This window comes from Chionomys nivalis, chromosome 14 (genome assembly GCF_950005125.1).
Source record: "Chionomys nivalis chromosome 14, mChiNiv1.1, whole genome shotgun sequence".
In the NCBI taxonomy this organism is placed as follows: domain Eukaryota; kingdom Metazoa; phylum Chordata; class Mammalia; order Rodentia; family Cricetidae; genus Chionomys; species Chionomys nivalis.
In genome coordinates, this window is record NC_080099.1 from 58,831,832 (window position 1) to 58,847,465 (window position 15,634).

Genomic DNA, 15,634 nt, shown 5'->3' on the forward strand with positions numbered 1-15,634 from the left:
GAAAAATCCAAACATACAGAAGGACACTTTTCTTTATTCCCAGGAAGCAATTGGCAGGCAGTATTCGACAAAGGTGCAACTGACAATGAGCCCAGCATCCTCTCAGCCTCAACTGTCCCTCTTGTACAGAGTGCAAAGGCTTCGGAGACTTGGGTTTCTTTAACAGGTGTCAGGTACTGATGCTGTAGTTCAGAATCTGCTGGTGTGGACAGTATCTGACGCTGGAATAGCAGCGATTAAATAGGAAGGGGTAGGCATGCAAGTGTCACTGTGTATTGGGGTGCCCCGCTGTGAGGCTAAGAGCACAATCTTCAAAATTAAGATGATATTATACCCAAGCAGACCATAAGGGCATCACTGAGAAGCACAGCGTGCAGATACACCTGGGCAGGCAGGCAGCTCACAATCCAGCCCTAGGGTTGCGGTCCTTGGGATAGAGCTAAGTGCATCACTGACTTTTCCATCGTCAATTGTTAGTTTTAATATGAAAGGCAGTGACAGAACATGAAGCACGGAGTCACTGCCACAGGCAGGCCTTTCTTTGCTTTTCTTTCTTAAGATGAAGGAACTTGCACCTTCAGTAATTTGATAGAACAATGTCTCTGTCACCTACAGAAATTTGGCAACATCACACTAGTAAATTTAGAGGAAAGTACCCCACCCACTTGGTTATGTTTTTTCAAACATAGTGGGTTTGTTTTCTTTCGGGAATGTATTTTCTATTCATTCCAGTTCACTTTTTAAGATACATTTTTAAGGAATGTCACAAATGTTTCCATTGACAAGACGATCCCATGTGAAACACCTTTCTCTTTTACCCAGACACAGGTGATATCCCTCCAAATCCTTTCACTTTTAACTCTACAGGCACAATCAATGGTCTAAGGGCACCCTGCATGCTGTGCTCTGAATCTGAAGGTCAGTGGGTGTACTTTTCCTTTCCTTCGTCTCCCGTGCTTTTGCGCTTGCTTTGGGAATGGAGCCTTGTCAAGCACAGCTGTCTCCAGTCTGAGAGTAGTCAGAATATGGACGCAGCTCAAATCCTCAGTTTTCATTGGATAAACACTGAAGATTACTGTGAGCTGCAGTAACCCTTCTCCACTTCTACTCTCCTAGGTATGAGGAAAGCAACAGCAACACATGCAGGAGGGAACAATTTTTTTTTTTAAAAAAACAGTGTTATTTCTGAGTCAAAGATAACTGTATAGAATGGGAATCAAGAGGGAAGAAATGGCTCTGGAAAAAAAGTTACCCTTTCTTCAGCCTTCTATAGTCCCTATCATCAATGACGCTTGCAAAATGAGAGGCCCATCTCTGCAAAGGTCAGAGTGCACTGGTGTGACTAAGGGCCATAGTTGCTTTCCCCAGTCCCAACTCCCATGTGGTGATTGGATTAGTGTTTAGAACGGCTAAGAGTTTATGTCATCAGTTCATTATACATGCATGTAGAGCACTTTATTGTTTATTTTTAATATTAGGGCATGGGTTTTCACATTTGCTCTTAAAAACCACATGTGGAAAGCCACAATACTCTGGGTCCATGATTATCAGCCAATGGATCTTATATTATTGGCTATCCAAGAACTAGAATCAGACCGTCTACAGCATGAAGCTCCTTTGTCAATTCAGATGCAGTGCATATTCAGCAACAATTTGCAAAAAAGATCCAAAGCCAATTCAGGCTTTCTACCAGTTTCTGAGAAAGAGTAAGAAAGGAGGAAAGAGCTGGGACAGTGGACTCCAGCGACACATCCTTCCTGTCCCTTCTGTCGTCAGGGTAAACAGAAAGAATCATATCTTTAGGCTCCTGTTCCTACTATGGCTCGAGCCACTGGGTACAGGTAGGTCCCACAGTATCACGGAAGAAATGCTTGCTGTGACATCCAATCTATGGAAAGACACCTGGCCAACTTAGGTCGTGCTTGTCATAGTTTTTCAACATCTGCATATGGGGTGATTAGACAACTCAGGATGCCCTTTCTGTCTAGGCCTGGACTGAAATAGAAAAAAGAAAGAAAAAAAAGAAAAGAAAAGAAAAAAGAAGAAGACTGAGGCAGTGACCGGAATACGCAGACAGAAACACATCAAAGCTGTGAGCGGTGACTGGACAGGCAAAGGCCATTCGCATGTGCTGCATCTTCCCCTGTATGAGACATGTGAGAAAATAATCACCTAGAAGAAACAGATGACTTGCTCCTCAATGAAATACGCCAGCACAGAAGCCAATGCCTTATTTGACTCCTGGCTAATCAGGCTTTTTTTTTTTTTTCATGTTAAAAATGGGGGGTGGGGCGCTGTATCTTTCACTCAGCTCTTTATCGGACAACCAGGCAAGCTACACAAAGTTTGGAAGGACCTATGCAGTCGTCGTGGCAGAAGGCCCCGCAGCCTTTGCACACAATCATGGCTTTGAGCCGGCAAGAGCATTTCAGCTCTAACTCATCCGTGTTGCTATTGTCTGCAAAGTTCTGAACTGGCATCTGAGTGTTCTGACCAGCCAGGCCCGTGGTGGTGGCTGGGCTCGAGCCACTTCCCAGAATCCCAATGGACTTCTCAATGGCAGACGCTGCCCTTTTGAAACTTGTGCTCCCAAAGTGTATGGTCGGGTAACTTCCACAGAGCGGTTGCTGCTGGGGTACTGGTATTTTTTGAGCAGCTAATTGGGTGAAAGGCTTCTGAGGCTCAGAGAGCAAATAGGAAGAGAAATCTGCATTCTTTAATGCAAATGCCTTCAGCTGCTCTTTGACTTCATTCTGGTCATACGGAACCTGCTTCATGCCCAGTTCACAGCTGCTGCTTAAGCCTTCCTCAAAAGAAGGAGGTTCTGATTTGATATTGCTACAGATGCCGGTGGACTGGGGCCAACTAAGTCGCTTAGTGGCTTCCATGGTAACTGGTGGTTGCTTTTGATCGGATGGGACTTCTACAGTAGGGTGAGGTGGAGGTAGCGGAGGTGGTGGAGGGGGTGGTGGGGGCAAGGCCAAGGGTGGAGGGGGTGGTGGAGGAGGGGGTGGTGGGAGTGGCAGTGGGGGATGGACCACTGCCTTGCTTGGCATCGTGTGTGTGGTGCCTCCCCCGTCCTCGCCTTCCTTTATGGGCATGCTGGGGGACAGCATATTGGCTAGTCTTAGCTGGTGAGGTGCTGAAGTAAGATTAACGTCTCCCAATGCCTTTTGTTCAAGGTGCCTATTGAAGGCAAATGTATTGCAGCCCACTGGGGTCTTGGGAGAGGTCTGTAACAGAGCAGCAGTGGGAAGGGGTCCCCTGGCAGCCATGGGCATTTGGTAGAACTGCTGTCTGTGTGAGGTACTAGTGTCAGCATGGAAGCCATCATTTTTGCTCACATGGAACAGGCTTGGTTGGAAGCTACATGCAGGCAACAGGCGTTTCTGTTGTTTGACCTCGGGGCTGGGCATGATCCTGTTGGCCATGGAGGACTTGGTAAGCCGTTCTTGCTTAAATGGTTGGCTGTGACCTAGCTGACTCATGCCTGGACTGATGACGCAGGGTACCGCTTTGACATCTGGCTCCATCGCCATCTTCCCTGGCTCACATTTAACTTGAGTGTGTTCTCCCACGGTCCTGGCTGCTCTCTTTTTGGGATGGTTTTCTCGTTTTCTCATGTGGAGTGGTGCTAGAGTTCCTGCCAAATAGCCTTTACCATCCGGATTTGGAGAGCTGGACGGCATTTCCACCATGCTTCTCTCCAGCCCTGTCTTACCCACTGAGGTAGTTTGAAGGGGCAAAGGGAGCCTGTTGATTTCGAGTTTGGCTCCCAGTCTTGGCTGTGGTAACACCTTTTCCAGAGGCAGGTTGCCCTGCAGCAACTGTGTCACCAGTGGGTTATTAGCTTCCACGGAAGACAGGCGGCAGCTTGAGCTGCCTGTACTAGGAAGTCTTTTCAGGGTGTCTGTAGCCAAAGAAATAGCCGCCTCTTCCGCGGGGCTCGTGGCCGAAGGCTTCATGGCCTGTGTCTGTGGCCCACTAGCACTGTTTGTCACGTCTGTAGCAGGAGGAGGACGCTCTGGGCCAGGGAAATCCTCGGTTTCCATTCTAAAACTCTTGTCTACTTCATGAGGTTCGGGCTTCACAGGAAGACTGGCATTCGTAATGAGTGTCCTAGGGTGGAGCTCTGACACGTGGGCATAGTTGGCATGCTCGGATTTGACAGCCTTCAGCCCACCCTGCTCTGAATAGTCTTTCTGTTTACTTGAACCTGAGTGACTAACCACTGGCTGGCCCGTGTTTCTCACTGGGTCTTCACTCCAGCAAATCCGGTTTCCTGGATTGTACTGATTGCTACAGGTCGTGTCTGCTTCACTCTTGAACGTATTTGAGTTTCGTGCCTGCTCAGCAAAGCTATGACTAGGGGCAGTCACTTCATTTAGTTTATCAGGAAGAACGAGGGGCAGTTCCCTAAGACTGGTGCAAGTGGCCTGCAGTGTCTTACTGTCCTGTTTGGCTGTAGGAGTAGCAATGAAAACGGAACCATGGTCAGCACCTTCACCTGTGACCTGCTCAGGTCTACTAATGACAGACACCTGAGGACATGCCACAGGCTGGATGGCTATGTCTGTCCTCACTGGCCTACTCTGGGGATCCATGCTTGCTTCTGCATTTCCAATGGAGACAGTCAGAGACAAATTGGAGGTCAGTGTTGTGCTGTGGTCCACAATGACTTTACAGGGAATTGATCTGTTTGTTGTTGCTGGGGCAAAGCCCCCTGGTGGCTGCTGAAGTTTTCCAGAATTGTCCATCCTATTTCGAGGCCCTGAATTTTTGTCCAAGATTTCCCCACTTGGTTTGGGAGCACTGTCGTAAGAGTTTAGAGTGAGCATGTTTCCTGAAAACATTGCGATGGGTGGGCGTGAAATCAGTGGATCGGAGACCGCCACTGAATCGCCACAGCTGAGGGCTGCTCGCATGGTGGCACTAATGGACACAGTGGTCTGTTCTTCACTCCCAGACATGTTTATCTTCTCAGAAGCAAATCTGTTACTAATCCCCGTGGGGGGAATCAAGACAGAGCTAGTGCAGAGATGGTTTGGCAGATTACTTGTAACAGTGGGAGCTGGCACAGAGGTGTACTGAGCGGACACTAAGTTAGCAGCCTTGCTGCTGGGCACAAGCAGGGTCTTACCATCCATGGTGTTAGACCTTCCAGTACCTTCTGGAGCAGCTGGTATAGGAGTCCTGTCGATACATTTTGGTACAAGGGCTATGCACGGAGTGTCAGATCCCTGGATGGATTTCAACATGCTTATATTACAAGCAGAAATCGTACTGTTTGCACTGTCAACAGACATGAGGACAGAAGATTTGTCAACAGGACTCACAAACGGATGCTCTTTAATTGCTCCCGACACAGCAGTGCTGCAGACAGACATGGGGATGGGGTTGATGGGATTTTTATTAAGAAGCATGGGTACACTGCTATTTTCAGAAGAGGTAGATGAGACAATTTTCTCAGTTAAATGTGACACAGGTATGCTGTCATCAGAACTATGCACAGACAAGTCAGTGGCAGTGTCTGGAATCTGAGGTGGGTTCAGAGGCTGCTGTAATACAGTGGGGGTCTCCCGGAGGTGTGCGGCCTTGTTGCTAGGAGATCTGCAGTTGGGATTGATGATGATGACACCAGTGGAACCTTCCATTTTTGTTTCAGGGGTAGAAGAGGCTTCCATAGTGAGAGCTTCTTCCTTGGAGTTGAGAGGAGGCAACCGGGTCTCCTTGGAGGTCTGGAAGAGGTGGACTCGGGCCTGATGCTTTGCAAAGAGCTTAGCTTTGGTCTGCTCTTTGATGTGGGCCAGCGTTCTTGCCTTCCCACCCTCTCCTGGGCTTCCCATGGCTCCTGAGACAATGCTGGCTGCAGCCGCAACTGCAGCAGCTGCAGCAGCCTCTCGTTGGGCACGAGCTTGTTGGGCACGGGCCTTGATGTCTGCAAGGGTCCTGGCTCCTGTGTTCCTACCACTGCTGACTGCTGTGCTAGAGGATGCTCGGGACTCTGCTTTGGAGACTGGCTGGCTCTTGATGATAAAAGGTGGCCCAATTTTAGAAAGCTGTATCTGAAAGAAGAATGAAACAATACTTAGTATTAGTAAAAAGTGAGGAGGAATGTAGGGTACGGTAACTCAGTGGGAGGATGAGGACTATGGAGGCAGCTCACTTGGTAGAGTTCTTGTCTAGCATGCATGAAGTCCTGTGTTATGTCTCTGTAGTCCTAGCATTCAAGAAACAGAAGCAGGTGATTCTCTGTGGCCTTGGAGCCAGCATGGTCTAGGCAACTAGTTTCAGGCAACACAGTGAGATCCGATCTCATCCTAGGCTATGTATTGAGTTTAAAGCAGGCCTAGCCTCTATGAGAACATCTGCCTTCTAAAAAAAGGATAGTTAGTGGATGGGGGTAAGCCGCATTCATTCATAATTTGAAAGATACCTCATTATCTAAGATATCTAAATGTACATTTGGGTTATAAAGAAATAGTAAATGCAGTCTGTGACAATAAAGTTTTCATCTATGAAGATATCAATGAGTGATTTCATTTAGCAGGACTTAAGGAATCTTCCTAAAGTCATATGTCAATAGAGCAAATATCATGCTTCTTAGCATAAGATTAGCTTATACATGGGGAAGCACACTTGTAAGCAGGAGGACTGTGAGAGTCTGAGGCTAGCCTATGCTACATAGTGAGACCTGGGCAAGGTAGGACGACGCTGCTTCAAAAAATAGATGATAGATAGATATCTATAGATAGATAGATAGATAGATAGATAGATAGATAGATAGATAGATAGATAGATAGACAGGCAGACAGATAGATATGAATGAGATAGATATGAGAAAGAGAGAGAGAGAGCAAAAAGACTTAGAGATACTTACCTTTAAAATTATCTTCCCTGCTAGAGAAAAACAAACCATCTGAGATATTTTACTCTCCCTTCATTTAGTTCAAAAGAAAACAGCTCTGTGTGAGAAGCCTGAAGACTATAGAGCTCATCTGGCTTTGTTTAAAGGTGACTGTCTCTTGGAGGGTCACTGAGTACCTCAGTGGTTCTGGGATGGAGGGTGGTATGGTTTTGATGGACTTTTATAACAGCTGGCATGCTGGCTAACATGTATGTAATAAGCATGCTATGGAAGTTTTTATAAATCAGTTATTTCACACATTATTTGTATGTAGACAGAGGATGTTGGACTTGAGCTCTGTGTTGTCGTGGCTGTTTCAGAAAAGCAGGGGTGGAAGACAAACCACTTTTGTATTTCCAAGAAAATATGAGTTGGGCGATTTAACACTGATCATCTAAAGGTACACTGTGCCTGTCCCACTCTATATTGCTTACCTAGTTTTGCTATTTAATAGGCTAAACAGCCATGAACTCATTTGGGAGACACAAGCGCTAGCATGCAGGATCCCATGGTAAGGCTGCGACGACCTAATCAATCATTAAGAAAATTGTCAGAGTCACTGTACGGGGGCTAGAAGGGCTCTGGTTGATACCCTCTTTTCAAATTCAGATGTTATCTGCCCAGGGATTTGACAGTCTGACAGTGACAGGGAGTCTGTGGACTCCCAATTCTGTGGTTCACAGGTATCTGCTCTACGTCTTTCCCTTCCCCATTCCAGCAAGATTTTCCTAGGAAACTTTCATCTTTCTCCCAAACAGAAGCATATTGACATGGTAACTTTCTTTGCTTTTGAATTAATTTGAACCCTGTTGAGCTCTGTATAATGTTGCCTTGATACGTCTATATTTATATATATCATATACAAGTACAGGATCTTCCTACCTGGGATGCATTTCTGGACTTCTAGTAAAACATCTCTTTTCTCTGAACAATTTCTCCAATCCATAGCCAAGAATCACCTATTTGCTAGAGTGATTACATTTTCCATTTTTAATATTTCCCTTAGTCTAAATAATTAAATATATTAAAATTCTACCTAAATTTGCTTCATCAAGAGATCACAGTCAAATACTAAGTGTATCTTTAGTTTCTGTCTTTTTGGACATCTATCATGTATCACTCATATACCTACCTAATTCATCAATATATGTATTTATATAAAGCACATAGCATTTACTTTTTTATTAGAACCTGGATGGAGGTGGGTGGTCCTTGGACCTCCCACAGGGCAGGGAAACCTGATTGCTCTTTGAGCTGAGGAGGGAGGAAGACTTGATTGGGGGAGGGGGGGAATGGGAGGTGGTGGCGGGGAAGAGGCAGAAATCTTTAATAATTAAATAAATTAATTAATTAATTAAAAAAAAGAAAAATAGTATGGGTATATCTAAAATATAGTTCCTCCAAAAAGTATATCTATGTTTTCTTCTCTAAGTTTTAGAAATTAAACGGCAGACTGATTTATTAAGTGGCATTTACAGTAGCCTTTTTAATGTTTAGAATCTTATTTAATAGACACAGTTCTAGTAGGTAGAATAACTACAACTATACTCTTAAAACACAGGCTTGTAAAGATCCTGAATCACCTATAAAATAAGGTGTAACAGCAACATAAGAGGCTGGTACTTTTTAAAAGCTTAAGATGTTCTTAATTCTATAGCTACATGTGATGAAGAAATTTCCACTGTATAAACATAAACTGATAGAGAAAAAGGTCACAAATAAATATAACAAAGCAGAACTAAATTTGGAACAAGAGATTTCTTTTGAATCATCCTCAATTTTCAGTTCCCTTACACACCTACAACTTATTTAACGTATGTATTTTCTTAGAAGATTAGCTGATCCAGGATAAAACAAATGTATCCAAAGAGGGTTATCTGTCCAAAAAGCTCTATGACTTGTTGATGCCTGGCACCTCTTTAATATCTCAGAAACTAAATCTTGGATTTCTTGGCACATCTACTGCATTCTCTCTCAGTTAATAAAGAAATTTTGTTTATTCTTGTAGGTAGTATCAAAAACGTCCCATAGGACATGTTCCTTATCCTTGGCAGTTGGGTGCTGAGTGTTTGTTGGACCTTCATCTCAGCCCTGGCCTGACTTCTGACCCCTTCCCCAAACCTGTGGAACTTTAACATATCTTTCATGCTTTTCCATGTGTATCTTGAAATCCTCAAAAGTCCAGACCTCTCCATGTTGTGTAGAATCCCCCATGTCCTGCTGTTCTCCACAGTGTTCTTAAATCCTGTTGCAAAATCATATGGATGGTTGAGATCGTCTTGCATAGGCTTAATGCAGTTTTTTATGGTTTAAAAAATGTGTGTATGTGTGTGTGTGCACATTGTGCTTGCAAGTACCATGAAGGGCAGAAGGAATTGGATCCTCTGGAACTGGAGCTAGAGGGGATGGTGATTCTGGAAGTGAACGTGGGTCCTCTGTAAGAGTTGTAAGTGTTCTTAGCTACCACTCCATCTCTGAAGGCTCCTCTATACAGTTTTTAAAAGATAAGTTAATGTTGGAGTGAGTATGAATAGATTAGTTTAGTTTTCTATGTTAAGCCTAAAAAGGGAAATATCTAATTAATTTCTGAAAATTAGGTTTCTAAATAGGGGACCACATTTCCAGAACAGTCTGTTTTAAAATACCATACCTTGAGAGGGGGAACCCTAGGCTCCTCTCGTGGAGGCTGCTCTTTCTCAGGTGAACTGCTGGATACTAGGCTTCGGGATGACTGGTCCTCTTCTATCCTGGCTCTTTTCTCTTTACAGATTCCAAAGCTATGCTCCATCGTCTTCCTTTTTGATATCTCTGACTCTCTACTTTCAGTTCTTATCCCATCAGGTGACTTGGAGGGCTCTGATGTTTTGGAATTGTGTGTACTGGCCTGCTTATGTGCTTTGTTTCTTGAGCCTTCTAAAAATGGAGCCTTATCTACTGATGGGACATACTGCTTCTCCTGGAATTTAGCTGGTGGAATCTCATTTCCTTTAGTCTCTGTCTCCTCAGGAAAGACAGGGACTTCTAATGGTGAGGAAACCCCTTTCCTTTCAGTTCTTTGTAGGACACTGTGGTTTTTAATTTTCATCATTTCTGGAGAAGGAAGTTCTGGGATGGAAGGAGGGTAGAGCTTCTCCATTTCAATATGAGACTGGCAAGGCAGCTGACTCAGAGACTGGCTGTGTACCTCTTCAGGTGGAAGAGCTTCAGGCACAATGGAAGCACTCATGCTGATGGGTTCCAGAATGCTGGACAAAGGCTTAGGGTGGGAGATAAGGTTCTCTCCCATGGGCTTGCTGGGGACAGAAGGTTCATCCTTCTGTGGAGAGGGAGCTTCTTCAGATCCTAACGGTGACTTTCTCTGTTGATGCACTGCTCTTTCGTTCATGGAAGAGTTAGAAATTGGAGAAGTCTCTGCAGGAACAGGCAAACCAGATACAAAAGGCGTCTCAGAGGGAAGAAGCATGGAAGACACTGAGGACGTTTCTGATGTCAGTGGCAAATCAGACATTGGAGATGCTTCTGATGTCAGAGGTAAGTTGGACACTGGGGATGCCTCGGATGTCAGAGGCAAGTTGGACATGAGAGATGCTTCTGAGATTTCGGGTGAGGTGGCTAGTGGAGATGCTTCTGACATCAAAGACACGTGAAGGCTTTCATCAGGAGGGTTTCTCTGGTTGTACTTCTCTGTATTCTCAGTGCTGGACACCTCAGAACAGAACGTTGTTTCCAGAGAGGCTGGGGTGCATGACTCTTCAGACGTGGACTGTGTTTCCCCACCTGGGGATGGAAGGCTGACACATGCTCCCTCCGGACTCTCAGAGGAGAAGGAAGTCTCAGAGACACAAGCATTTTCCGAGAGCTGTTCTTCAGGGTCACTCTGGAGTTCCATGTCTACAGCAATTCCCTCATTTGGAAACTGGCTTTCCAGAGAAGATGGCCCTGCTCTCAGGGTTACAGTGCTGGTCTCTATGGCAATTTCTTGTTCCTTCTGCTCTGCATCAAGGATGTGAGGGACAGATGAAGTGCAAGGAACAAGAGAGTCACAGATTTCTAGTTGGTCAATAACAACTGACATTTCTTCCTGGGGACATTCCAATTTCTCATCTATCTTCACTTCAATATGAGGTAAAGCTTCTAAAATATCATTCATTACAACACAGGACTCCAAGTTATCTTCAGGGGCTGCCAACTGGGGCTCCTCACAAGAGGTGGCTGGACTTTCAGACTCCTCAGAAAACTCTGGCATGTTCTTAGGATTTTCATCTTGGCATTCACAGATACTTGTCTCTACCTCTTCTGCCACTTCCTCCTGAATCACAGATTCCTCGGGGATAAAGATGTCTTCTGCTTCTGTGATTATGTCCTTCACTGGAACCTCTAGCAGAGGACAAATGGTAGCGCAGAAGTCAGGCTCCGAGGAAGCTGAACCTCTCACGATTTGGGGTGGTTGCTCTTCTAACGTAGTCTGTGCAGAAGCAACCGGAATGCCAGAGTTCCCATGTGAGGAGCATCCTTCAGCTCCATCATGGTTTGTTCCAGAAGTGAGCTTTATGGATTCTTCTCTGGACATACCCAATCTGAGCAGAAATGAGAGATATCATTATACAGCCACAAAGCAAATGGCTCAGACTGTCACTCTTACAAGTTCAGTATTCAATAGAGGTAAATGTATCGACTTAATCATAAAACCACCTAGTCATATGATTAACGTATGGTAAAAACGTTCCTGACATAGCCTCAGTACTGCCTTTATAACTAAAAGAAGCTTCTGTAATTTCTGTTTTATAAGCAAAGAGTTATAAATCTTACCAAGTATTAGTAAAGGGAATTACAATGTTACAAATAAAAATGAATCAGAAAATATGGGAAGATACTCAAAGAATAAATAAAAACCTAAGTGTTTTGAAGTCAGAAAGTAAAAAGATGTCTTTATAATATAAAAATTATAGAGACTTTAATGGATGTAATAGAAATAGTTAATATGAATGGGAGTTTATTGAAATACATCAAATTTTCAAATCAAAATTACCTTTAAAGTTTAGATATCTTAAAAAATCTACAGGGGAAGAGGAAGAGAGAGGAGGAGGGGAGAGGAGAACTTGAGAGAATGGGATAGTCGAGATGGAGGAAGGACAGAGATGAGAGCAAGGAAAGAGATATTTTGATTGAGGGAGCCATTATGGGGGCAAACAAGAAACCTGACACCAGATAAATTTCCAAGAATCTACAAGGATGACCCTAGCTAAGACTCTAAGCAATAGAGAAGAGGGTGCTCATATTGACCTTGTACGTAGTCAGATTGATGAATATCTTAAATGTCACCATAGAACCTTTATCCAGCAACCGATGGAAACAGAGGCACTGGGCTGAGCTCCCAAAGTCCAGTTGAAAAGTGGGAGGAGTGAGAATATGAGGAGAGGTCAAGACCATGATGGGTTCACCCACTGAAACAGTCTACCTGAGCTAATGGGAGCTCACCAACACCAGTTGTACAGGGAAGGAACCAGTATGGACCCTCTGAATGTACGTGGCAGTTGTATGGCTGGGGCAGACTGTGGGGCCACTGGCAGTGGCACCAGGATTTATCCCTACTGCTTGTACTCGATTTTTTGGAACCCAATTTCTTTGGATGGATACCTTTCTCAGCCTAGATATAGTAGAGAGGACCTTGGACTTTCCCCAAAGCAATGTGCCTTACCCTCTCTGAGGAGTGGATGGGGCATGGGATGGAGGGAGAAGTGAAGGGGATGGGAGAAGGGGAGGGAGTGGGAACTGGGATTGGTATGTAAAATGAAAAAAGATGGTTTGTTTTTCTTTTTTAAATAAAATAAAAATAAAGCAAAAAATCTAAGAAATGTTACATGTTTCATTTCTATCCATGGGAGGTTTCCTCTCCTCTGAATAGAAATGGAGGGGGAGTGGATGTGGGTGACAGAGGGAGGCTGTAGGGAGAGGGGATGGAAGAGTGGAAGGAGGAGAAACAGTAGTCAGGTTACAAAAAAAGTAAAAAATGTTACCCAATCTTTATCTTAGAATCTAATCATATAATTAAATATGAAGAATAATAAAACATAGAGTTATTACAATTATTTTACCCAATGATACTTATGTCAATCAAGTGTGTGTGAATGCCGTGCTATGAGCTATTTCATACAGGATATCAGAGAAAAATCCCAAGATAACCAATCCTAACACTTGTTCCCAAGCCAAAGCTAAGTGGAATTCTAGTGAAGTTTGCAATGAGTCACTGTTTTCTTCACTTTAAATTGCAGCATCAGCAGCAGATGTTAGAGAAAGGCATTATAAATAAAACCAAATTGGGGTACAGGCAATGAAAAGGTTTGGATAGCAATATTCTCAGACAAACTTAGGCCAATGAAAAGCCAAACGGTGTTAGTCAACCAAAAAGGGTCTGGTGCTATGGCAGATCTCTTTTACAGCAAGGAGCCTAAGTAGTGTAGGGATAATGAAATAAAAGAGGAAGCTCATGACATGTGTCAGTTATCCAAGATGAAATTAAGATAGTGAAGAGCAAAGAAGAAGCCAAGTGAAGTCATGCGGGGCGAGGTCAACCAATTGTTGCTCTACAGCAGTGGTTCTCAGCCTTCCCAGTGCTACAACCCTTTCACACAGTTCTTCATGTTGTGGTGACCTCAAACATAAAGTTATTTTCACTACTACTCCATAACTGTAATTTTGCTACGGTTATGCATAGTAATGCAGATATCTAAAATGCACACTTTTGATAGGGAACCTGTGAAAGGGTCATGACCCACAGGTTGAGAACCACTAGTCTAGAAAAAGACCTTGTATTTCAGAGCATGATAAAGGCAGTGGGAAGTTGTTACTCATGGTATGATAGTTGTTGACTTCTGCCTTTTCATCTAATGTTCTTGGGAATCTGGGAAGTAGTCAAACTTCTTGGGGAGAAATGCGCATGTTTGTGAATTTGTATGAGAATTATTTATGGAATTCTACTTATTGAACTTCATTATATAAACTATAATCCTACTTAGCTTTACTTTCCCTGCTATCTATCTAACCTTTTATAATAACAACAAAGTAGATGCATCTATGGTGGACTTCGGTCTTTTCCTTCACTTTTTTTAATGCGGACATTCTTTGGTATGACCTAGTTTCTAATACTGTGAATTTCTGGGTTCAACTCCTAGAGATGCTGCTACATCAATCTATCTCAAGAGAGTCTTGTAATCTGTGTGTATGTTAAAATTTTTCATTGCAGATTCTAATGTAGCTGGCTTAAGTAATTCTGTTGGTGACAACATATGAAGACATAGTATTAGCCTGCCTCATTTTTTGAGTTCTGAGAAAATATATTAATTATCTCTATTTAGTTTTGCTTGTTTGTATGTGAATCTAGGAATCCTTCTAGAGCAATCAAAGAAAGAGTCTTCCTTAAGAATATAACTACTGAGGACAATTCACCAAAGCTGGCTCATGCTAAATAAGAAGCCATTTGTGTGTATATGAACATGTATATGTGTATGCTATGTTTCATGTAGGTGCAGTTGCATGTGTGTGCATGAGCACATTGGTGTGTGTGTGTGTGTGTTTTCAGAGATTACAGGTCAACCACCAGTGTTATTCCTTAGATATTATTCACATTGGCTTTATCATATTTAGTTTTTATCTATTTATTTAATTATATGTGTCTACATGCGAGTATGTATGTATACAGGCATATGCGTAGAAGCCATACAACAGCATCTGATCTCTTGGAGCTGGAGCTATAGGTATTTCCAGGATGCCAAGATTGTCATGTGGGTATTAGGAGCCTCATGATTTTACAGCAAATGCCCTTAAATGCTGAGTCATCTAGCTGCCTCCCGCCATTCGTGTGTGTGTGTGTGTATGTGTACGCATATGCATGCTACTTGGTTTTTGATACAGGTTCTATCACTGACCTTTGAGCTGATGAAACAGGCAAGGTCAGCTGACAAACAACACCACCTTCCAAGTGCTGCGGTTGTAAATGTGCCATCATACACACCTTTCATATTGGTTCCAGAGCTTGGTTGAGCCCCTCATGCTTACCCAGGAAGCGCTTTATGATCAGGCTACCCGCTTTGCACAGAATCAGCCCCTTTAAAGGGATTTCTTATGCAGAAAAGCTCAAGTGAGATTCCTAGGCTATTTTATTCACTGACTAGAGAAATTTATGAAATGAAATGGCACAGAAGACATTAACTGTGACCATCTCTTGCCTTTTATACAAGCATTAATCAACACAAGTTCTTCTACAAAGACCTGGAGCTACCACCAATAGCTTGTGGATCTCCTTTCCTCGAAACATGATTGTCTGAGACAGAGATTCTTCCCAAAGAATGTCTCTCTGCTAAGCAGGATGCATAGGGGAAACTGCTTGTAGGTTAGTTCAGTTGCTACCATATATACAGGTGGTTACTATTGTGCATTTTTATAAAGAAGCGTGGCCAGGAAGATGGCTCAACAGATAAACGTCCTAGCCATACAACCATAATGACCAAAGATTGATCTTCAGAACCCATGCAAAAAGCTGGGTAGAATGGGGTGCACATGTAATCCCCGAACTCCTACAGTGAGATGGGAGACAGATAGGAGACAGTACTGAAGGCTCTAGGCAGACTAGCCTGGAGTACTGACACAATACAGTGGCAGAGACCCTGGGTCAACCAACTGGAAAGTAAAAGCTGACTCCTGCCAGTGGTTCTCTGTACTCTACACAGG

At 43.6% G+C, this 15,634-nt stretch overlaps 1 protein-coding gene across 1 annotated transcript in view; it reads right to left on the minus strand.

Moving 5' to 3' along the window:
* Nucleotides 1-1,544: 1,544 nt before the first annotated feature.
* Nucleotides 1,545-15,634, minus strand: part of Asxl3 (ASXL transcriptional regulator 3) — a 106,080-nt gene continuing 91,990 nt past the window's right edge. Inside the window, exons 9-10 of the mRNA XM_057788755.1 lie at nt 9,558-11,484; nt 1,545-6,065 (exon numbers count right to left, since the gene is read on the minus strand). Of these exons, the coding sequence (XP_057644738.1) occupies nt 2,316-6,065; nt 9,558-11,484 (5,677 nt within the window). The 3' untranslated portion in view covers nt 1,545-2,315. The remainder of the gene's footprint in view (nt 6,066-9,557; nt 11,485-15,634) is intronic.